Here is a 23,801-nt window from a genome sequence, read left to right on the forward strand (position 1 = left end):
GATGGTCGGCAAAAACACGGATGGTGATTGGTTAAAAAGACAACGGGAAAAAAAAAGGAGTGATATGAGCTGATTGGTTATTATTGGCCGAACGTATCCTGAGCTGTCATCCGTTTTGTCAGCTGTGTGTGGAGCGAGATGTTAGCAGGCAGCGTTATTTCTCATCACTGAGGCCCGACATGTGTAATGGTACTTGCATTTTACTGTATTTTAAGGTTCTTAAATCTTCGTTGATCCTCCACGAAAGCATTGGAGCTAGAGTTGCTGACGACTGTTTTCTCTCAAAAGAAGGGTTAGGGTTAGGGTTAGGTTAGCTCTATGTAGCAACTTGCTTTTACGGGCTACTTTTTATTCTTGCGAAAAGATGCACATCAGAGAATGCATCGTATCTGCTCCGGGAAAAGCAATTCTTCATGGAGAACATGCAGTTGTACACGGAAAGGTAATTTGTCAATGAAGCAAGCTACTGACACTTTTGCTTGTTAACACTTTTTGCTGATGCATTCCAGGTCGCACTTGCTGTGAGTTTGAATCTGAGAACATACTTGAAGTTGAAAGCCACTAACAGTGGTAAAGTGTGCATCAATCTCCCAAACATTGACACCTTCCTCTGTTGGGATGCTTCTGAGTTGAAGGATCTTCTGCCACTGTCACGTGGTAAGGAATTGCTACCAAGTTCAAAAATAAATAGCTGGCATTTTTACATTTGCATCCCATAATCTTACGAGAAATATCTGAAATAAACTCATGCAACATTAAATATGAACTTGCAGTCCTTCCCTATTGACAATCCTGTGGTAAACACACCCAATCATATTGGACATGCATGCTGTAATAATGTGTGCATTGTTGTTGTTTTTATTTTTAACAGGCAAGCGGGAGGAAGTAAAGCGACTAGATCCTGAGCTTGTCAAGAGACTACGTGACTTTGTCGGTGTAGCAAATGGAAACTTGGATACAAGCAACATGGCCACCTTGGCGTTTCTCTACATCTACCTCTCGTTGTTTGGATCAGGGTACGATTCCGAATTGAGTCTTTAATGTGAAGCTAAGCCTGACATTTCTACATTCAGGATTTACACAGGCGACTTTGTTACCGCTCTAATCCTTACTGTGGAATATCGGCTGGTTTCCTTGGTTCCCTGGTTTCTTGTTATTGCTTTTCATGTAGAACCTGAAAAATGGTGGGAAATTTGGTCTTTTACAGGCTGTGTAAAACAGCCAGTGAGAGAACTGAAATTAGTTCTTGTGTTTGCTGTAACTCAAAGCTGTAAACAAGGATGATGCAAGTGGAGGTCGACCAGATAACAAGTGCAGTTTCCTGGAGGATGCCTTATTTCTTTTTCAACTTTCACTTTTACGGCCTTTTAAAAATGTCTGTCTGCCACTATAAAAACGTGATCAAAATATAGACGGCAAAGCAGGATGATCCGTAAAGATAGGGATGGAGATGGGTTTTTGGGCGTTTCGGGTCATCGGGAGCTTTAAATGCCGTTGACACATTGCTGGCATGTTCGCCAGAAGTGATGGCTTCCAAAAGAATGACCTTGATTGAAAGTATGGCATGAAGCCATGAGACCATCAACAAGCCAGGGGGGTCGGGTTCTCCTTCAGACAAAAGTTGTACAATTTCCATTCTATCTGGTACCACACATGTATGTCATGCAAAATAAGTCTCTGTGAGGTGTCATCGTAAAAGTAGTAAAGGTTTATTCACACATTCGACTTTCTTTCCTTTCACATTTAGAGAGCTGCCAAGCCTTACAATATCCGTGTGGTCAGAGCTGCCGACCGGAGCAGGATTGGGTTCGAGCGCAGCCTATTCGGTGTGTTTAGCTGCAGCTCTGCTTTGTGCAAGTGGAGCCATTCCCGCTCCTCTCAAAGAGATGGAACACACCGCCAGGTAATGACAATATAATTATGAGAATAAAATCATAGGCACACTTGGGTTGCATCCTCAAACATGCATTTCGCTGAATTGCTATCAATTGCTATCTGTATTATCTTCTGTAATACATTTTTTTAAATGAATAAATATTCACAACAATTTATTCATCCTGGCAGATTATCATGGAAATAATGAGAATCATTTTTGCAGATGGTGTCAGGAGGACTTGGAGTTGATCAACAGCTGGGCCTTCCAAGGAGAAATGATCATCCATGGTAATCCTTCTGGAGTTGACAACGCTGTAGGGACATGGGGTGAGGCCTGGCATATGGTACAGTGCTAATTGTGCGACACCTTTGTGCCTCCACGGACGCTTGTTTCATGGAATCACTGGAGTATTACGTGCGGCAGCAGTGTTCATTATCATCAGATGATTATCTCTTCAATGACTGATTTGTTTCTGTGCAGGAGGCATGCTGAGGTTCTTGGCCGGGAGGATAATACCACTGAGCAGGTAGTGGCACTGATTAAACTCCGCAGAGTGGGTTCATACAAATCACAGCGCATATTTTTCCTCCAAAAATGAATGTCGATGGGAAGAAATTGTCTTCTCAGCAGGGCAGATGAACAAATTTAGCTCAACCCTCTTTTTGTGTCTTCCAGGGTGCCATTATTAAGAATCCTCCTAACGAACACTAAAGTGCCACGTAGCACCAAGGTGCTTGTTGCCAGGGTGAAGGACAAAATTAACAAGGTACTAAATGTTTTCTCCTCCCCCGTGCGCTACCTGCTGATATCATAATTAATATCCTAGGCATTTCCTTTGTATGCCACATGCTACAGAGTCTGCTATTGAGTGCTGTCATAAAATATTGAAATTAAACTCTTAGCCATTACCTCTGTGTGCTGTTGCCTTGGCGACACCAGCAGGTGTGCACACATTAGCCTGCTTGTTGTTGTGATCAGGCGAGCGCAGTTCAGTTTTATTGATCTCTTTTCTCATTTGATTGGCTTCTTTAAAAATAAGTCTGGGATTAATTTAAGTGAATTTTTTTATCACCCTAATTCCCATAGTTTCCCACCATTTTGACCTCGGTGCTCGACTCGGTCGATGCCATTTCTTGCACTTGTGAAAAAGTCCTCCTAGAGATGACCAATGAGCCCATCACAGGAGAGCACTACAATATTTTAGAGGTATGACCCCCCCTCCCTCCTCCGCCCCAAGCATCTCATCTCCCTCACTACCACCCGACCAGAAGTGTCAGCGTTTGTTTTTGTCATTGCACTTCTAGGAGCTGATTGATATCAACCAGCATCATTTGAACGTAATGGGCGTAGGACATTCTGCCCTGGATACCCTGTGTCGGGTCACGCTCGCCAGGGGTCTGCACAGCAAGCTAACAGGTGCAGGGGGAGGGGGCTGTGCCATTACTCTTCTGAGACCAGGTAGGTCCTTGTCTAGAAAATTCCCTCCAATTGATATAGTCTTGAAAAAAATGTACAGTTATCTCCCGCAATTGCAAAGTTCATTCACCACACTATTGTATTGCATTTTTAAAAGGATCACTTTTCATGGGGTTTTAAAGTTACTGTAATTTCTTGGAGCGTGAAAAAGTATCACAGTGACAGCCAATACACCTTTCAGTCATTTATTTGATGTCAAAACAAAATAAAACTCAAACACAATTGATTCATGCCGGAGCTGCTATCAGCCACAGCTCACACCCAGAGACTCACACGGACTCGTCACATGAATGTACATATGTTTACATTTTCTTTTGTTCAAATATTTACATTGTGTGCAAAAAGTGTGTTTTTGTATGTTTAAGTGTGTGTTTGAATTGTGTGTGAGGGTGGGGAATATATATACATAGATATATTTAGAAAAAATATATATTTTTGAAGTGGACTCTCTAGTTTAGACAAATACTTTTTACCATATTCACACATCATTTTTATGTCTCCTTTCTCAGTATCTACAATCATGACTTGCCTTTTATTTGTAGAAACAGATTCCGCGGTAGTCCAGACTACGATTCAGGACTTGAAAGACTGCGACTTTGACTGCTGGGAAACGAGTATTGGCGGGCCTGGTGTCCAAGTGCATTCCCCCCTCTCTGTAAAGGAGGATATTCTAGGAATATTAAACCGTTATTGAGACATGGCCATGGAGGTGCGAGTGAATACATTTGATATTCAGGTTTGCTCCACTGAACCAAGGGACATTTTCGAACCGAGCAAAAAATGGAGTACATTGACTCATGCATCTTGTCGACTGATAATTGTATGTAATACACTTTGTCCGCTAGATGGCGATAGAGTTCCATAAATTCTCCTTATTGGAGCGTCTGTTTCTAAATGTTTGCCCGAGTGCAGCGCTGATTGTACAGTACCAAAATGATCATGGCTAAGTCAAGTTTTTAGCTTCACCGAAAACGTCTTTTAAAGCTTGACGTGTTCTGAACATTGTATACTCTGTCTTCGGAACATCTCTCAACCTCAAAATCTTTGCTTATTATAACTGCAAAGGCTGCACATATAGATGATGGATCTGTTTGGAATATTCCTGGTTTGGAAAAAGGTCATCCTGGGATTTACAAGTTTTTGAATTTCCATCTTTCTCACCCCCCTTATATGTCATGAAGATTAAGTTCTGCGGTGTATGTGAATAAACGACATTTGTCACCCTCCCTTTCTTCTTGCCTGCCGCCCCCTCTGTCCCCTTGGATTGTGTCATCTTTATGTTCAGTGAACATCACCGCCCCCAATCTTGCACACACCCCCTTGGCAGTACACTGCACAGTTGCCCCTAACCCCTGCTGGAATTTAATTACCACTGTGCTTTTCAATTGAACCGGCATCGACAAGAGGGAGGGGGGGGGCAAGGGCGAGACAACAGAGCCTGTTTCATTTCATTTCATTCTCACTCTTCTTTTTTTGTTCCTGTGAGCCACAGATGTTTTCTTCCCCCCCCCCCCCCCCAATGTCAATGCCTGCTTCTTTCTGAATAGAATCTAAGGAGGCTGTAAGATTATTTCAGATAACATAGGAAGTGGTGCAAAGGGGTCAAGGATGCTTATGTCTGAGTTGGAGGGATTTGATTTAAAAAACGGTGCTGTCCCAGAAGTGTGATACTGCAGAGAAATACAGGCTAGCTAATGTTAAATGCAGTTTTGCAGTTTCAAAAATTGAGGATGTTGAATTCATTTGATCGAAGATGAAGATTAAAATGTGAATGTTCTGAGTGGTCATGCTCACCAGGGATGCTCTCCCTCTGGACCCCCAGTGGGTGGCTGGAGAGCTTGTCAGGAGCCATTAAGTTTGAATACACAACCCGAGCTGAGTGACAACATGGCATGTCGCTGATGGCGGCTGCTTTTACTAACAGGGGTTTTAGTGACTTCCTACAGAGAGTGTTTACATGTGCAACTCTGCACTCACAGGCTTCACTATATATACGTATATATATATATTGTCAGCTTGTATTATCCAAGACAACAGTTTAATGTTACACATTTGCAGTAGCTGTGCCAGAGTGGGACAGAGAAATTTGCTCAGCAGGGCTCATTTTACCCAGACAAGAAACATCAACGTCATGATCTTGGGAATGATCTTCCTGGGGGTGTTTATCCTTTCATTGAGCAGGGTGGGAGGTTTTAGTGCACTGCCAAGGAACTGAGTGCATTGAGTTTAAAGTGTAAGTTATGGATATTCCTTCTTGCTCTAAGAATCATTTGCAATTTACATAAACAGCTTTGCTATTCCGCTTTTACGGATTGCATATATACATGCATAAACATACATTTGGAATGTGTGACCTTTCAAAACAAAGCACTGTCTTCTCTGTAACCTTAGCCTGTCTACCAGCTATGAACAATGTCAGTTTTGTTAAAGGGGCCTGTTGACCATTAAGACAGGAATTAACAAGAAAAGTCGTTTATTGGTATTGCAACTACTTTACTCGACTTCACATAAAGGAACGTAACCCAAGAGGTTGAGGCAAGCAGTCTTTTTGCCTGTTGTTGACTTTATACAAAAATTGTAAAAACTCTATTTTGACAAAAAGATGGCAAAGCAGCTCAAGTTTATAAGGGTTAGGGTTTGCTTAAAGGGATCTTGACCACCAAAATTTGTTTTGACAATTATAGGTTAGGGCTGGCTGTTAACAACCAATTACATGCTTTCAGAAGCTGAGACGTGATTGGTTGTGACCTGAGCAATTGTGATGTCATTTTCAGTTGACAGTAAATGGCAAAATGGCCTCCTGCCCCGAGATAGATAAAAACGGGTTAATTTTGCTGCTGCTTAACTCATTTTCCACAAACGCATACAACATATTATTGTCAAGAACATTTTTAGGGTTGACTTCTGCTGAGGACATTTTACAAAAATGATTCTGACAGAATAGCATTAGCATAGCATATTCGCTTTCTCCTGACTGTTAAACCATCTTGAGATGTGTGACCCTTTTAGATACATATTTTTCTTGTAAGGTTCGAACCATTTGATTGGTTGGATGTCAGGCACATTACTCTCTACAGGGCGGTCCCTCTGTGGATAGTCCCTTTTGACTGTGTTTGTTGTAAACATCTGCAACCCTTAACACACTTTGACTTCCAGTCGCCATTCTTTTTTTCCCCTCTCCATCACAGAATTGTATCATGTCGTCGTATTGATCTAGTAATTGATTGTGTGAAGCGGGTACTTGCAACACACTGTCATCCTTCAGTGCCACTGGCACACTTGTTTAATTGTAGACAAAAGCACCTTTCTTTCTTGTTGCCTTTGAAAAGACTCATTGATTTTTATAGCACCCTTCATCCTTGGCTCATTGTGTGTGTGTGTGTGTGGGGGGGGGGGGGGGGGGAGGCTTGTGTTGAAGTACTACGAAGCACATATTTTTACTTGGAATTTATCTAAAGCAATCATTATGTTCTCCCAGTCTGTTGTGTTCATTATTTAATTTGAATGGGGTTTTATCCAATTGATTGACTTGACAACTCACTTAAAGCAAATATATTTTGCTCATCAAAGGCAGTGTATGTTGTATTCATTCATCCATTGTTTCATAGGAATTCCAGTTTATGCAAGCAATCACAGTTCTTGTGCCAGAAACGCATTTTTTGTTACTGTGGTTGCGTTTAATAATGTGAAAGCAATAATCCTCGCATAATCTATTCATATAAAGAAACAAAATAGCTCTTTACTATTTTTTTTACATAGGCTTGAAAATGGGGTTTAGAAAATGGCACAAAAATATATTCAATGCACTTTAGGTCTATAGAACAAAAATATCCTAAATGAAATTTGATTTGCATTAATTTGAGCAGCTCAAAATTCCATCATATTCATACTTTGAAATTAAAATAGATTCTCATCATTTCACTGGGATTGCAGCCAATTCAATGGATTCGTTTTATTTCACCATTAGAGGCTCAGGGAGGAGGGGAGATGATCTCAAAATGTTATCACACGACAGCGTGTGATCGATGGACCATTAAAATGTCAGCCTGATGTACAGTATTTAAAGAGCTTTTAGGTCACGGCACAAATGGATTTACAAAACTATTAGAAACAAATATTCCCATCTTCAGTTATTTGCTCTCGCATTGCGATGCATATCCGTCTGACTTTTCTCCATCTTTCTTCCCTCACCACCACTTTGTCGGGAGACCTCCGGCGTCCTGTAATTACAATAGGACAGGTAGGAGTGTTCATATTTCAGATGCCGCATGCAAGATAACATCTAATAATCCAAAAGCGTTGCAAAACTGGTATCTCGTCGCTCATGCATTATGAATGAGCCGCTGATTGCTTTCTTGCATAGATTAGCAATCATTTCACAGAAAATGTTTCATAAAATGTGCGCTCGGAGGCTTGCGTCTTTTTCCGGAGGAGTTGAGGTGACACATCCCACTTCTTTGTGCGTGATAACTCAGATCAGGTAATAGCACTTCTCCCCCTTGCCCCACTGCTCTTCTTTCTTTACACATTTATTCCCCCCTGCATATCATCACAGGGGTGATAAGTGTGATTTTTAAACAACTGATTGCTCACTTAGTAAATGTATTCAGTGGTTGTGGGGTTATTGTGCGTCGAGCTAAGGAGCTACTAAGTCATAGGGTATGCGTTGGCACCAAAGGAAACATGCCGGCTCCAGAAGTGCCTTAACATGCTCTCAGTCAGAATCAAACAGTAATCTCTACTTGAAGAGTAAACCTGGAATTTGAAAATGGGGGGGAAAGGGAGTCATGTTCAAAGTCCAGCACAGTTTGGTCTGGATCACTGGTTGACTACCAGTTTGTTCATTTTCATACATTTATCTTTGTACCAGCACTTGAGATGTTTGACTTTTGCAGAATCACTTGAGTTTTGACTGGGTCAGAGTGGGAAAGCTCTTCCAACCTTCAGTCAGGAAATTTCAGGTCAATTTCAAGCCGTGAGACTTAGTAACCAAAGACAACACTTTTCATTGCTCATTTGATGTTTTCATGTGCTCAAGCTTTCGATCTTTTCGGCTGAAGTAGGTAAAGGGAAGAGTGCGTTTTTGGGCACATGGGCGTCCCTTTGTAACCCCTAGCCCCTGCCTCTTCCCCAGATGGGCGGCCTCTCAGCCGAAGCCCTGTGGAGGTTGCTGCCCTCTGCCTGACAGCCTGTCACCAAGCCGTGGTGGAGTTTTTTTCCCCCTCCCCTGCAGGAGATGGTGTCTGATTGGGAGCAGTGTGTGAATAGCCCTGTCACACCCGATAAGGCAGCAAGACGACCTGTGACGGGGACATATGGCATGTTTGACAGGGAGAGAGGGCACGAATCGCACTGAATGATAAAATGGTGTTTTTTTCCCCCCCTTTGGCAATGTCATGCTTTCAGGCAAGCGTGGGGACCATCGTTCACTCAAGCGTCTGACTCCAGCCTTCTCGTGACATCTCCTTCAAGGTTTTGGCTTTCGCTAGCTCGTGCCCGGCCAGTTCTGACACGGCCAGACTCTTCAACTCGCAGCTGCTCTGTTAGCTCGTCGACGAAGAGGGCATAATTGGGTATCAGTTTAGTTTAGTGATGTAGAGCGGGAAATTCAAGAGCCTGCTGGTTTGAGTTCTCTCATCCCAGTCTGTCACACGCCTGCTGATTAATATCCATGCGGGCTCATCAAGATGACTCTAATTGATAGCTTCAGCCTCCTCCAGACCGTGGTTTATTTAAAGGGTCATGCTGACAAAGAAAAAGAGAGGAAAGAGGAGGCTGACAAGATTGAAAAGGCGTTGGGGGAATCATTGAGTTTAACTGCACACCTCTCATCCTTCCTGTCAGCCGGTCTTGACTTGTGCTGTTGCAGTCTCAACTCCCATCCTGTCAAATGTCACTTTGTCTACTTGGAACTGTGACAGGCTGTCCAGGTGCCACACACGGGCTTCGGTGCACCATCAGTCACCTCTGGTCTGCTCCCCAAAGACTCACAGTCCAATACCCTCCCACTCAAAGCCAGCATATCTGGTTCCCTTGGGACTCCCTCTGTGGAGTTAATTCTCTCTCCACTGGGGCAGAACTTTGTCCTCCTGCATTTGAGATACAGTGGAACCTCCAAAGTTGAACACATTCCATGAAGCTTGCTCACTAGGAGATCAATTGTGGTCTATGTGATTTAATCCATAGCAGTGTCAACTTTTGTCATCGTAAATAACCTTTGGTTTAAGTCACGTTTTTAACCGTCATATCTAGAAGTCAACCTTTAAGCCATTGAAGCAATAAAATATCTATTTGACACATATGTTGAAAGTTTCCTCAACAAATGTGTCCTCTGATAACCACTGCTGTGTGTGCTCTTTGTGCTACTTGGACACTGTTTCAAGCTGAGCAACACTTCACTCAGGGACCCTACATAAGATTTGTTTTCTGCACTGTTCCATCAATAACGCTTGAGTTGCACTGTTAGTATTTTTTTTTTTTAGAAGACTAAAAAGATCAGCCGGCCTTGCAGCGTATGATGACCTCAGTGTGAGATCATCAAGCTGCATGGACGAGAGGCGGTCATTAGCGCTCACGCACACTCTCACCGTGTGTCGACTGTTTCTAAATCAGCTGGTAGGGTCCTTGTTCTGCAGGGGAAATTTTTTCAAGGAGCCATTTGGTAGATTTAGGCCTGTTGAGATGATATTTATAGGAAAAAACGGCTCACCCATAATAGTCATAAATATGCAATCGAGCGTTGTTAAACACCAGAACGACAAAAGAGGTCATGATTGCACTTAAAGGAACCCTGTTGTGATGGCAATTTGAAAACATTACAAAAAGCACCAAGTCTTTTCATTAATTGAGAAAATCTGTCTCCATTTTAACTAAACAATAGTCAAAACTGAAACTAAGCTGGTGTTTATGCCTGTTGAGTTATTATTGATACACGTAACCATCACAAATACTCGGTATTTGTGTTCAGGTACAATAATAAGTTACCGTTTATTTATAGTTGCAATAAATGTACTTCTAAGGAATAAAAACAATATAACTAGCTTTAGTTATTTGCTTTTTTTATTTTAGTTCTATCATCATGGACGGCCTGGATGCCTGGTCACCATTATGGATTCATTGACTGTTTGCAGGAAATGAGGCATCATGGAGTTCACTGCACGGCTGCTTCGAGCAGTGGTTAGACCATATTGATTAAGTTAACTAGTTTGTGGCCAAAAGAACAAAAACATAACGTGACCATCACTATTCCTTTCCCTTTAGTTTATCATCACAGATACATGCAAATGTCCCTTTCTGTCTAATCCCTCTCTGGAAACGTGAAATTGTTCCACTTCCAGCAATCCGTTGTCTTTTAGTTCCAGTCGGATATGGATTTTCATCATTTTGATCTTTTCCACTTGGTTGGAAGGGAGAAAAAGAACAAGCGGGATGAAAATGGGCACTGAAGTATTTATTCTCATGTGTAGTCAGGAGCACACGATTGCTGATGAGCGCGGTCAGGGTCACAGCACTTAACTCTCCAAAGGACGACCAGCGCTTGTAATCACATAATATGGACAATCTTTCATTCAAGTGCTGCTGACATTCAGCCATTGCAAATGGATTTCATGGGCGGTGTAGCTCTGAGGGTTTTATTCTCGATATGATGTCAGTGCTAGACTATATTAAAAAAATAGAAAGCATCCTTAGGGTGAAAGAATAAAAACTGGATTCGATATCGCCCAGGAAATGCTGCATTCCAAGTGTTCCTGCTCGTGTTCCGCTATTCTGGAACAGAATGGAGGCGCCGCAGCCCGTCTCTCAGCCATAATTAAGAACATTTTGTGTTACATTAGCACGAAGCCCATCGTGCCATTGAACTAGTCGCCCCGATTAATAACAGGCAGCTAATTTCAGCGGAGGAAGGCAGCACTCCAAATTGGCTCCTAATTACACATTAGGAGTGTGAAAGCCTCCTGCCGCTCTGGCCTCCATCCTCTTCCCCAACCCCCCCCCTCGCCTAGCCGGGGTTCATGTGTTGGCCCACCAGCACATTAACGCAGCTCCCGAGAGTGGCTAAATCCAGCCGACCCGATGGCACAATCAGTGGCAGATGTCAGGAATCGAAGATGATGAATTATGAATATTCCGGAAATGTGGATCAGATTGAGGGGGTGGCTCAACCCCCCCAGCCAAATAAGCAGACATATTCAGTAGGTCTGTGCAGGGTTTAGTGTGATTGATTTCTGTTCACCATTATAAATGTCGCCCAACTGAAAATGGATGTTTTAGTATATAGTTCTCAAGGACTCTCAGAGTTGGCGGGCGCTGTTTGGCAATGTAGAGGCTGTGTCTGCAGAAATGACTTCCTCGTATTGCCTCCCTTGGGTGGTCAACTTTGAGGACTCAGCCAGCTGGGATTGATGTCCTGGAGGTATTTAGCAACAAACTCTCAGTACACAGCATTTGCATAGCTGCATGATTGCAGCCGAATTGGAGGAGTTGAGGGGAAGATGTTGCTAGGTTGGGTTTGTGTGTGTGAAAATTGGTAAGAGTGGCAGCTGCAGAGAACTATGTCCAGACGTGCACACTCGTTTAAATAATTTTATTTTAGTAACCCCCCACTCCCCCCCCTCAAAAAAATGCTAAAATTCTAAATATCCATACCAATGATGTTTTGTAGAAAAATCTATATACTGATGCATTTATTTGCATGCTGTCAACGCAACAGGTGGTGCAATAACTCAAAACATAATCCCTGTAAGGCTTTTTCAGCCAATCAATAACCTGAAGATAAGGCAAGATAAAAAAAAATAAAAAAAAAAATGTCGTTAATTGAGAAAAGATTAATCGGCCGTTGGATTGACAGTGAAGTTGCATGACCTATTACAATTGGATGCATCAACAAAATAATAAAGGAAACAACAAGTCCATCGGTAGATAAACAGCATTCACTTTTTTGTGTGCGTCTTGTTTTAGCAATGCTAACAATATTCAATTATTTCTCAGCAGGGGGTTATTGGTGGTTGAAGGTAGATGCAGAGGGAACAGTTAAGTTATTACACAACTGTCCAAATATGTCGCTGTTTAACTCGAATGTAACTGAATGCAAATTAATATATTCAACATTCATTTTACTATGGCAAAGAACTGCTGTGAAAAACAAAAAAAGCTAGTCGACTTTTGAATACATTCAAATGCTGATACTGTGGCTTGAGTTTTTTTCACTCTATATTATTTAACATTGCATTTACAATTTAGTTTTGAGTGTATGTGTGTGTGTAAAAGAAAAATTTCAAACACGTCAAGAAGGTGAAAAACAGCTCATGCTGCGTGTATGCGCCTAACATTCTTTGAAAACTAAGCAGACGGCCTGTTTCACAAGGCTGTGGTTGTTATCTACCTCCATATCAAATGCATCTCTTTTAAAATACCTGACCTTTACACAGTACATGCCCTTTTCATATAAACGGGAGGGGATTCAGTGGACGCTATCTGCTTTATCCAAGGGACCTTCAGACACTGATGGAATTGGATTCCCTGTCAAAGCATGTGTCAAAGTCATGCCGTAGTCTACTACGACTGATGAGTGCGCTGCAGATATGTGAACGTACACCTGGACATCTGCGGGGGGTCACAGCCACAGGGAGGGGAAGGGACAGCAAGGTGAGATATGAGCCTGAGGTCAACTTGCTGGCCAGTTATCACCTTGCCCCGCCCCCCCGACCCAATCCAATGAGCAGCCAGTGCATTTTCGCTTCCTTCCTGCCATTCATCACAGCCTTTGTGACAGGAGAGACGAGCTAATCCACCACATCAGAAACGGTGATGGACCTGCACGGCTCTGCCGCAGGACCAGCGAAATTAGGCGAGAACCGACGTGGATGTTGGCAGGAAATTGGCTTTGCCAATCACGTGTTGTGCCCCGAGCCTCAAATTTGCTGTCAATCGAGGCTACATCTGTTCATTTAGAATGCCCCCTTTTTCCTCATGTATCCTGCCTTTGACTGTCCCTTGGCTACAAATGAGTTCTCTCATGGGGGTGTGGAGATTAATGCAAAAAAAGTGGCTCATTCAAATCACTGGAGGTAAACAACAGTCCAGTGTCCATAAAAGATCAAATCTATCCTGTTTTAGATCACTCCAACTTTTTAATGCGGCTGTATTGATGTAATTTCAAGCCATTTTCTCCACGAGTACCTCGGTTCTGACACCCACACAGCTCCTCATAATGGCAGCGGTCAGCATATAAGTGGTCTCTCCACGAGCAACTCTGCAATATTGAAAAGTGTAAATCTATTCAACAACACCTTTTTTTTTCCTCCTGTTAACTACTTCTGGATGTAGAGTTGAATCCCCAATCGGTTTGGGTCATTGCTTCCAGTAAAATAAAATGTATGAAGAAAAAGTGGCCATGTCAGGAAGTGAAAATGATGACAGCCTTTTTTGGACCTCGATACCAGAACGCAGAAAATGCCATCGGAAAATAAAGCAAGTAAGATCAATAATGAATTAACAGATTAAAATATCTGTATGGCTATGCTTTTGTTCACATAGCAGACTCCATTAAATAACACAAAGTAGTGACTCGGCCTTTCCCTGAGCTGCACTCCATCCCGTTGCCTCCCAGAGAAACACTAATGCTGTCTGCCAGCATGGTGCTACATAGATTTGTGAGGAGACCGGGGGTGATCATTTTTCCCTCTTTTTTTCCTCCCCCTGGGTGACACCCTGAAATATATTTTGTGTGCCCTTTCACTTCAGACGAGCTCAGTGAGGAGGAAGCCCGGAGGAGACTAATGAGAGAGTGCGGGGCTATGGCTCCGTCTGCCTCCATGCCTCATTTTTCTTGATTTCACTCGCTCCGGTGTCGGTGTGGGCTCCTGCTGGCCAGGTGATGGCGGTGCCAGCTGGTGCGTCCAGCTCAGACGGACAGCGATTCATTTCCCCCCAGCTGGTGATTTATGGCACGGCGCAGCACAGAGAAGCTGCTACGCATGGCACCGGGCCGGCTGAGTTAGTGCACTGTCCGGCCTCCGTCATGCTTTAGCACGCAGCGCTCTGGACTGCCTAATTTACGCTGGAAGACAGTCACATATATCACACCCCGTCTGGCCAATGAAGATTGGTGGTGTTTTTGGAAGGCCCGGTACACAGTCGATTTTACTCACGCGGCCCGGCATTGCATCAAAGAATCGAGTTGCCTTTTTGTAGTCTATTTGATCCTTCATGCTCCATTGCTGTAACTTGTTACCCCCCCCTCCGACGAGGTTATGTTTTATCTACGCGGCGCCGTTTGTGTCTAGCTCCTTCAGGTTTTGATAGATGCTGGATTTTCTCTTAAGATGATTGCGTTCAATATTGATGAGAGAGGCAAGTTCCTCGCTAGCGTTGAGTCTTATTCGATTACAGTGCTCTCCTGTTATATTGTGGTCCATCATTCACGCTGTTTTGGTTCTTAAGACATCGTTTGGACTGTCTTCAGATGGAATTACGTGGTTTGAGAGGTGGCGTGCCCCCAATGGACCTGTACATTTATGCTATAGTTTCATCATCCCCCGTTTCACAACAGGTGCGATAGCGTCACAAAAAAAAAAAAAATCGACAATACAATCCATTCTCTCACTTTTATTCTTTTTTGTTTCGCTCATCCCCGTCATTATGGGTGGCACCGCTTCCTCAGTATGCGGACATAATGTGACGTGATCATGTTGGAGGGAGGCCCTCTTTGGCACCCGAGGTCAATGCCCTACTGTTGGGGGAAACCAGGGAGGTCACAGTAGGTAGCTCCCTGGAGCCACCACGTATTAATGCTCGGGCTGACCTGGGTGATAGGAAGCAAGCTTCAGGCGCATGTTTGATTCATGAGTCCATCCTCAGTGGCCCTCGGGGGACCTTTTCCTATGCTGTCCTTTTACTGGCACGGTGGAGGGTAGCTGCAAGGGAGATCAGTCCTGTCTGTCACAGAGAGGTTGTATGGTGATAAAGGCTCAGGGCTGGGAGAGGGCCAGAGCACACACATCGCCCCAGTGTCAGGCACATGCGATGACTTAATGGCGCCTGATGATGCGACAGCCAAGTTTTGTATAAGAGCGATGGGGGCTGGGGAGGAAGTCAATTGAAGGGCGTTTGGCAGCTCCACTTTTTCTTCTTCAAAAATAATACGTGCCCCCTTTTACTGTAGCTCTTGTAAGGTTACGGAAGCAAAAAAATGAATGATATATAGGGTTTGTCAGATATGGCACATGGTTTGAATGATATCATACTTTAGTCTATCAGACTTGAAATTATACATCCTCTGGAGTTGGTTCGAGGTTATTTTAGTCTCCATTGTGTCAGAAGTAGAGGTCCATCCAGTTTACTCGAATTGTGCATTGAGAGCAGACCATTGTGAGCTTTGCCCAAGATGAATTATTCATTGCTTAATATTAAGTTTAAATCTACATATACTAAGTGTTAGCGTGACTTAATTTTTCACATCCAAAAGTGTTAACCGCCAAAACCTAATGAGTTACTCCTTTAATTCTTGCTGAAGTGATGTCTTGCGGTATACTAAAACATATTTTTAAAAGGTTTTGGTTGATTTTAAAAGTGTAAAGCCTCAGGGGCGATCACTTTTAGATGATCTGCTTTACTATTCTTTACTATTTTTCTGGGGGCATTCAACAGCTCTTATTATTATGATGACTGATTCATTGCTTTAGACTACTCAAAGCTGCTTCAGTTAAAACTGATTGTTCTGTAGGCAATGGAGAAGTACAAAGATGTCTTTGACAAATTTGGGGCATTTCTTTGCTTACTATATGACGCCACCAAATTATTTATTTCGAGCAGAGTGGCGGGGTCCATCCCTTGGTTGTATGACTTCAAATGAAATGGTTCTCGTCTCTGAAAGCCAGATCTTGGCAATTACAGCACACGCAGAGGGAGCGAGGAAAGGCAACAACAATGTCTTGCCAGACACTTCAGAGCCCGTAATGCCGACTGCATGAATATGACTGTGTAATACGTAATCCTGATTTGTGTTCCTTTCAGTCACCAAAAGATCTCGACATGCCTCAAACAAAGTCATCAAGGCTCGGCTGTGCATGTCGCCTTCTCACAATCAAGTCAAAGCTTGTCAAGGCTCCTGCAATCAAAATAGACACAGTGGGGAGGGGGAAATCCACTTTTCACAGACTCTCGCTGTCACCTCCTCCTGCCCGTCACTAATCTTGAAACGCTATTTACAGTTTTAATATAGATCTCAAATCCTATTTCCCTTTCTCTAGTCTGCTTAGACACACGCACGCACGCATGCACGCACACACTGTACTTCTTTTGTGTTTTTTTGGGAGAGTGAGTCTTCTATGCATTCTGCAATGGACACGAGCCCATAATTATTCTTTTGTTTTAACTAAACTGGCATCCCTGGATCAAAAAGAAAATAATCCTTCACTCATTGTCGATTCTGTTTTGAAAGCCCAAGGAAAAGAGAATCTGCTGATTTTGTTCCCTTCATCTTTCAAAAATTAAGTTCCAAGTCAACGACAGCATTTGCTTAGCAATGTTTGTGAGCGTCGAGGCAAACTGAATGGCCCCATTGCGCAGTGCAACCTTTACCATGACTACAGTGCACATTTGTTGTCAAATGTACTGAATGTTTAATGCATCTAATTTTGTGATTCATATCTACCGGAATTACGGCCTGCGCTGCCAAACTACCCATTTATGTCAGATGGCAGACTAATGGTGATATTAATGAAGTCATTGCTTTAGTCAGAAAATCAATAGTCACTCGAAACAGTCAATGCGAGCCAGTGAGTTTGAATAGTGACCTAGTTCCCATATAATAACTGCTCCTAAACCATTCAGCATTGCTGAATGCTCATGACATCTGCTACCATATTCCGTACGTTTCATATTCATGCATGTAGAACATAATGCCCAGCGCAAAAGTGTATATAGGAAGGAACTAGGGCAGCTGTAATGACTTTGTTTGCATGTGGTAATCAAAACTGCGGAGGAAAAATGAATAGTGCTGATGCGTCGCACAACGAACCCTACCAATATTATTCCACGTCATTAGCTGTGAAAAATGGCCTGGGGAAACATCAGCCCCATGTCTGTGTTTGGCCAGAAGGCAGGGGGGCCGAGGGAGGTCGGGAGGTTAACCTGGCTTTGGCATTAAGCAGCCCGGCTGTTGTTGATGCTTGGTCTGAGTCTGTAAAGAGCCAGCAGCGGCGTTAGCGCCGGACCGGGTCACGCCGAGGTCAGTGGGCCTCGATGGTCAAGCGGGCCCGGCGCTGGTTCCAGCTTACAGAGGCAGCACTTCGCCTCAATGACATCAGTCAAAACTCATGACTGTGTTATTACTGTGTTGTGTTGTTCGCCCTGAGATGAATAGACTTGCATTCAGGCTAACAAAGAGCCTTGGCATGCTCACAGTGGAGGGATGGGGGACTTTGTATACTGCTTGATGGGCAGTAAAAGAAGACAATGCGAGTTGTCCCCTCTGAACCGCTTTTGTCAACAGTGAAATCCCCATCATCTGTGCAGAGGCTGTGCTGCAAGTCATTTCCCATTAGGACAAATTCTGCATGGCTCATAAACGATGAGACACAAGTTATTTTAGATGCAATCAGTCTTCGCTGGAGCTTCCTGAGCTGACCTCTTAGTGTGCATTCACAAATGATGTGTTTGGTTTCTTGTCCACTTTGGAAGTACAGTAGGAGCACAATCCAATTTTAACACTTGGCTCCCAATTTCTTTCTCTTTTTTTATTACACAAACAATCTGTCTTTCTGTCTTGCTTTTATTACATCAGATACCAGAATATCTACAAAAACCGTGGAAAATGTATCTAAAAGATATTGTTGTCTTATGTTGTCAGTCTTGATATCTTTGAAACCACAAATAAATGATATGAAAACAGTATTGCTAATGCTAATGGTGAAAATACTCGGAATGGTGAAAATATTACAACTACTACTGACTATCCCTGCTCAAAATAATAATCGTACCCAGCCCTGAGTCACCTTATTGTGGCTGGAGGCATTTCTGAGTCCCCAATGATCTTGATTGGTGGAGCGTCTGCAGTGACTCGGCCTTTGTGTCGGTCCATTGTGATGATTGTGGAGAGCTTAGCTGATAGTTGAAGCTTTCATTTTACCAGTCGGTTCCTAACCTCACTTATGGTCATGATGAAAATAACAAGATTCAGCTGGAATGAGTTTCCCCTGTGAGAAGCTTGGTCATCCGGGAGGCGTTCAGAGTAGAGCTGCCAGATGAGGTGGTCCGGGCATCTGATCAGGCTGATGAGTTGTTTTGGGCACGTCCCACTAGGAGGAGGAACCAAAACCTGCTGGAGAGATTATGTCTGCCTACTGGCCTGGGAACGGCTAGAAATTCCCTCAGAGGAGCCGGATGAAGTGGCTGGGGGAAGAAAGTTTGGGCTCCCCTAATAAAAGTCCATTTTCCACAGTAACAGTGAAATCAGCTCTGCAGGGTTACTGAGCAGATGCGTTGCAAATGTCATCAGAAAAAGCCTGTTCCTGGGGCTAAAACACCCAAATGCCAATCAAGCTAACCCCCTTAAGCAAAGCTTCCACGTTGTAGTCCAATGGTGGTCATAAAGTATAGGGAAATGATACTGTATGTAGGAGACAATGAGTGCCCTGCAGAGGAAAAGAGAAGAGGGGTGATTAGAGAGTGTCTCTGAAGTGGCGCTGACTCCCCCACTGATGGGGAGTAATTAACGCGGCCTACTGTGTTGTCAATGCAGCTAACGGGGGATGATAATGAAACATCACAGCTCTGAGCTTGTGCCTGCAGCACCTTGCTCTGACCTAGTACCGTCATTAAAGTGCAGACACTTTGTAGGTTGTTCCGGTACGCGACAACATGTTAGGATTTGATACTTCACTTAAATGATTCAGAGTTTTTTATTTTACAATTTCTCCTGCTCTGTTTCATTAGATTATTTACATTTTCCCTCTCAAGTGAGCAGAGAGCATCTTAGTAAATATGAACTCTAGTTTTTAAAGTTCAGGATAATCAAACATAAATCTGTGAGTGTCTGTTTAGTATATAAATGGGCATCAACTAGAAAGTCATCCATCACTTTATTTTTCTATGCTTTTAATCACGACGTGCTCATTTTGGAATTGCATGCATATTCATTCATAAATTAATCATAATATGGTATACTGGCAGGACATTTGAGGCAAGCGTTAACAGCGCACAGCTGATGTTCTGTTAATGCAAATAAGGGAGGCTTTGAATGTGATTAAAAATGAAATAGGCCAGCAAAATTCATTTGAAGTGAGTGTCAACTTGAAACCTGTGTAAATGGCATTCAAGATCTATTCAGCCTTGTCTTTTCAAAAAAAAAAAACACTCAACGCTCATCTTTACTGCTACAGTTTCCCCCGAATGTAAATCAATAAGATGGAAAGGAATCTGCATTAATTCAAAGAAAAATAATACATCCATTCGTTTCAAGATGAAAGCGGCCACTCAGGGTTGTCCTTAATTACCATGTCTAATTAAAGACATTGTTCTCCATTTATTTCCCGACACCACTTTTCGTAGAGTGTCATTAATTCACATTAGTCTTAGCCTTTCCACCTCTGTGCCTCTCAACTTGTTAATCAATGCAAGAAATGTCTTGCTGCTTTCATTTTGCAAGAATTTTGGAAGAGATCACACGGAAGGTTAAACGCTTTATTTTACAATGCCCAAAGGAAGTTATTTGCCAACTACACAAATATCAACATTATCTGACCGATGGGAAATGACGACACTTTTCCCAATATTGACCGAAAGAGATGGAGAGATGTACTTTCCATTGTTTTGGCAGGATTACCCAATATTTTCTCAAGCAATGCTGTCCTCTTTAAATGTGGTTAAAGGTTACAAGAAAGGTCAGATGGGGTAGTGGGGGGCAATGTCAAGTTTCACATGAGCCTATTTCTGTCAAGAGCAACAGTTGTCTTCTCATCGTCCATGGTTTTCTTTGGCGACAGTTCAGAGACAATTAAAGTAGAGATCAGAGCAACAGCTGGGAGGGAGCTGGTTCTGTCCAGATACATCTGGATAATGGATCATTTTCATTGCAAATCCCATGCCTCTGCACAGGTTAGAGGCTATAGAGCAAAGGTGAAGGAGTCAGCAGATGTTAAGCATGGAATGACTTTGTAATAGGGTATTAAGGCAGAAAAACACTAGGAAAAAAATGAATATTGGAAAAAAATATATCTTTGAGGACAGCTCTGATTTTTAAATGATATCATTTAGGTCGAACTTTAACCGGGTTCTTGCAACCATCTGCTCCTGGGATTCATGCCAGATGCCACAGGCTAAACAAGATGGGGGAAACTGGTGCTATGCTTAACGTAAAAATAATGGCGTACAGTGTTCTGCCTATCCCTGCCATGCATACCCCCCCCCTCCCACCTCCATCCCTCGCCCGCCCCGCTACATTTGTGTTTCAGGTGTTTTCCCTTTTCAGCTGCATCCTCTGGGGAGCCAGCTTTAAAATGGATGATTGCCTGCAACCGTCGCATTAAAAGCATTAATCCGGCTCTTATCAAGCAGGGAATGATGAATTAGGAGCGTCAACTGTGGGCTCACCTTTGTTGTCATTTGAACAGAATCAAAGCTTTAAATCACAGGGCTGCACCTGGTAATAGGAGGGGGGGGATGGCGTTCTAATACCGGCTGTGACAGAGCCACACTGCTGCCGACTGATTTAATAACTCCATGAGGAGTGGGTGGCACCGGGCCACTAAACGTACTGAATTGAATACATTTGAACGAGCTTTTAAAATGCAGAATGAAGTGGGAGTTGCCATTGTTTGGCTTTGTGAATGCGTGCTTTTGAGGATTGGTCGGCGACCTGTCCCGGGTGTACCCTGCCTTTCACCTGTGACCCTAATATGGATAAAATTGGTACTGGTTGTTTGGGTTTAATTCAAAACAAATGTGCGGCACAACCAATAGATGAAAAGAAAAGTTAGTTCTGAATTGAACATGCATTAATGGTTCCACGATTGCAAAATCTGAGTGTCAATTCAGTTATCTTGATTCACATCTTGAATTCATTTATAGTTTTGATACCAAAGACATTTCTCCTTGAAACGCATTTTATACATTTAAGATCACAATCAGAAAAAGCTTTCACTTTGATCTGAGCCAAACAAAAAGTTAGTCTCAATTTTGTCAAAGAGTGAGACTGCAGCTCCTGAATGATGAAGCTCCAAAGCTTTTTATACGTCTGCATATTTGGGCGAAATTAAATCGTATATGAAAAACATTCAAATAGCTAAGCCTTGGTGTTTATAGAGCGCTCCCATGTCTTGATGAAATTGTACACCTACTTTAATGAGGAAAGACAAAGTAACTCAATAATTAAAATGATTTCACCCTGCGCGTTTATTTCTTTAAATTCCCCACATCAAAGCAGCTCATTTCATTTTGTTAATGAGATGCCAAATAATTAAACCTCACTTCAAAATGCTGGGAAATGAGAGCAGATTTCTGCTCATTGAAATATAGATTGGACTTCAGTTGCCTAGTTAGCAATATATAATTTTTTTCCCCCCTCTTTGCATTTCGCTCCAATTCTTTGGCATTATTATTGTTTTTGTGAACACACACACACACAAGGTCTATAAAGAACTCAAGAAACCTCACTGCCAACAACACAAGTCGCCTTAAGACTATACTTTGTAAAATACTGTAACAGATAAAATGTAAAAACCCATTTGTGTGTTTGAGAATATTAATATTTTTACGCCGTGGTAAACACAAGGCTTTAGTTGACGTGTAGCCAAAGACAACATTTAAAACTGGAGAGGTCACAGGAAACATTAGCAAATTATCTACCCAATGCCTTCCTAGATCACTCCAGAGATAATGGAAAAGCCAATCTATTTGCCTGATCGGTATCTTATCGGAATAGGCCGAGAAAAGCTCACAGTAATTTCGCTTGATATAATAGAAGATTTCCCTTCACTTTGAGATTAGGTTTGCCTCAGGGGTTCGTGCTATAATTGTACGCTTCTAACAAGGTGAAACATTTGCCGAATTCACAACTATATTCGACATCACGCATGCAAAGGTGCCGTGGGGGATGTGCAAGTGTGTGACCTGGGGATTCGATTGAAGCAAGTTCAAATGTGTGATAATTGAGTGAATACTGATTTATTCATGCTGTCATTGTGGAATGAATAACATCTTCATGATTTAAAGGTGAAAAAATCAATTGCAACTTTTTACTAAAAAAAAAAAACTTGAGAAGCAAAAATCACACAGCTGAATGAAGTTGCACAATTCAGAATTTTGGAAAAATGCGCTTTTTGTCCGGCAGGATCATACGCAAAGGCAATTTGTAATTACGAACCTTCATGTGTCAAATTGTGTATTTTGCACTTCACCTATCTCTTTTTTACTGAAGCAGCATTTAGATATACTGTGAGCTTTTCTATTCTATTTATTTATTACGAAGATGCAGTGCGAAAGGGAAAGTTTGGGTGAACAACCACTTAAGATGGAATATCTGGGAAGCATGAATGTCCGAGAATGACCTCAGTCTTGAGGTGTCATCCTGACATCAAATATCAGTCTGACCACTATTACTTATTCTCGTTGTTGAGGTTATCGAAGGCTGCACTGCAGTGATGGATGGAGGAATAGACTGACTGGCAAAAAGACATTGAGGAGCCATCTGTTGTAATTCAAAGTGGTGGGAGGATAGTAGATGGACAGAGAGAGATTCATGGAAAGAGAGAATCTTTAATGAGTAAATGATTTAATGTGCTCCTCTTGTCAGGCCAACAAGTCAAAGTTGAAATTGCCGTCGGTGAAGCCGTTATCTGTGACCTTAAAGATGTGGAAATGAGCCATCCGTGAACTTGAGGCCATCTGTTGCACAGCTGCAGTCTGAGGAGTGCATCCACCTCCAGAGACTTTTTCTTTTGGGAGGAGGGGGGCGAATTCAGACAGAGCGAGATCTCACCTTAATCTTCCGTCCATCCAGCGAGATGCCATCAGACTTCTCTCTGTCCTATATTGCTTTGCCCTCCAAGGTTTTGTTTTAGTCAAGCTTGGCTGAGTTACCTTCGAAGTCGACGGCCCGCCTTGACATGAATGAAGACTGACAGCTGCGGCCATGAAGTGGAAACAGATCTGTGGCTTTCTGCGTGGCCTCTGGAATTCCATAGTTCTCTGGGGTCAAATCAGCTGTCCTTTACACCCATCGATCCGGGACCATTGATTCTTTCACCAGTTTAATTTGCTTACGGGTGTCTGATTAGTAATGATTTACGGAGCCCTTTGCTCTCTTTGCAAAAGTCTACAACTGTTCGCTTTGATGAATTAGCTACTTTTCCCTGCTGCCCTTTCATATAGGAACCTTTTCAAATTTATAGCTTGGGACCCCACCCACCACCAAAGGAGCCCTCTGGTGATCAGTGGAAATTGGAGGAGT

At 42.7% G+C, this 23,801-nt stretch overlaps 1 protein-coding gene across 4 annotated transcripts; it reads left to right on the forward strand.

Annotated features, from left to right (window-relative positions):
* The first annotated feature begins 82 nt into the window (after positions 1–82).
* Positions 83–23,265, forward strand: mvk (mevalonate kinase). Of its 4 annotated transcripts, none has more exons than XM_088375360.1 (10): positions 83–442; positions 510–657; positions 872–1,016; positions 1,748–1,903; positions 2,099–2,202; positions 2,357–2,402; positions 2,552–2,642; positions 2,963–3,082; positions 3,181–3,334; positions 16,367–16,678. In XM_088375360.1, exons 1-10 carry the CDS (start codon positions 365–367, stop codon positions 16,567–16,569), a joined length of 1,245 nt encoding a protein of 414 aa, XP_088231486.1. In that variant the 5' UTR covers positions 83–364; the 3' UTR covers positions 16,570–16,678. The 4 variants fall into 4 exon arrangements, with proteins under 4 accessions (XP_088231486.1, XP_088231488.1, XP_088231489.1 ...); XM_088375362.1 differs by lacking the exon at positions 16,367–16,678 and adding an exon at positions 23,145–23,265 and having other exon boundaries at positions 84–442; XM_088375363.1 differs by lacking the exon at positions 16,367–16,678 and adding an exon at positions 12,841–12,872 and having other exon boundaries at positions 84–442.
* The last annotated feature ends 536 nt before the right edge of the window (positions 23,266–23,801 follow it).

The sequence above is a fragment of the Syngnathus floridae genome, chromosome 5, assembly GCF_059516105.1.
Source record: "Syngnathus floridae isolate MCC-2025c chromosome 5, RoL_Sflo_1.0, whole genome shotgun sequence".
Lineage (NCBI taxonomy): Eukaryota > Metazoa > Chordata > Actinopteri > Syngnathiformes > Syngnathidae > Syngnathus > Syngnathus floridae.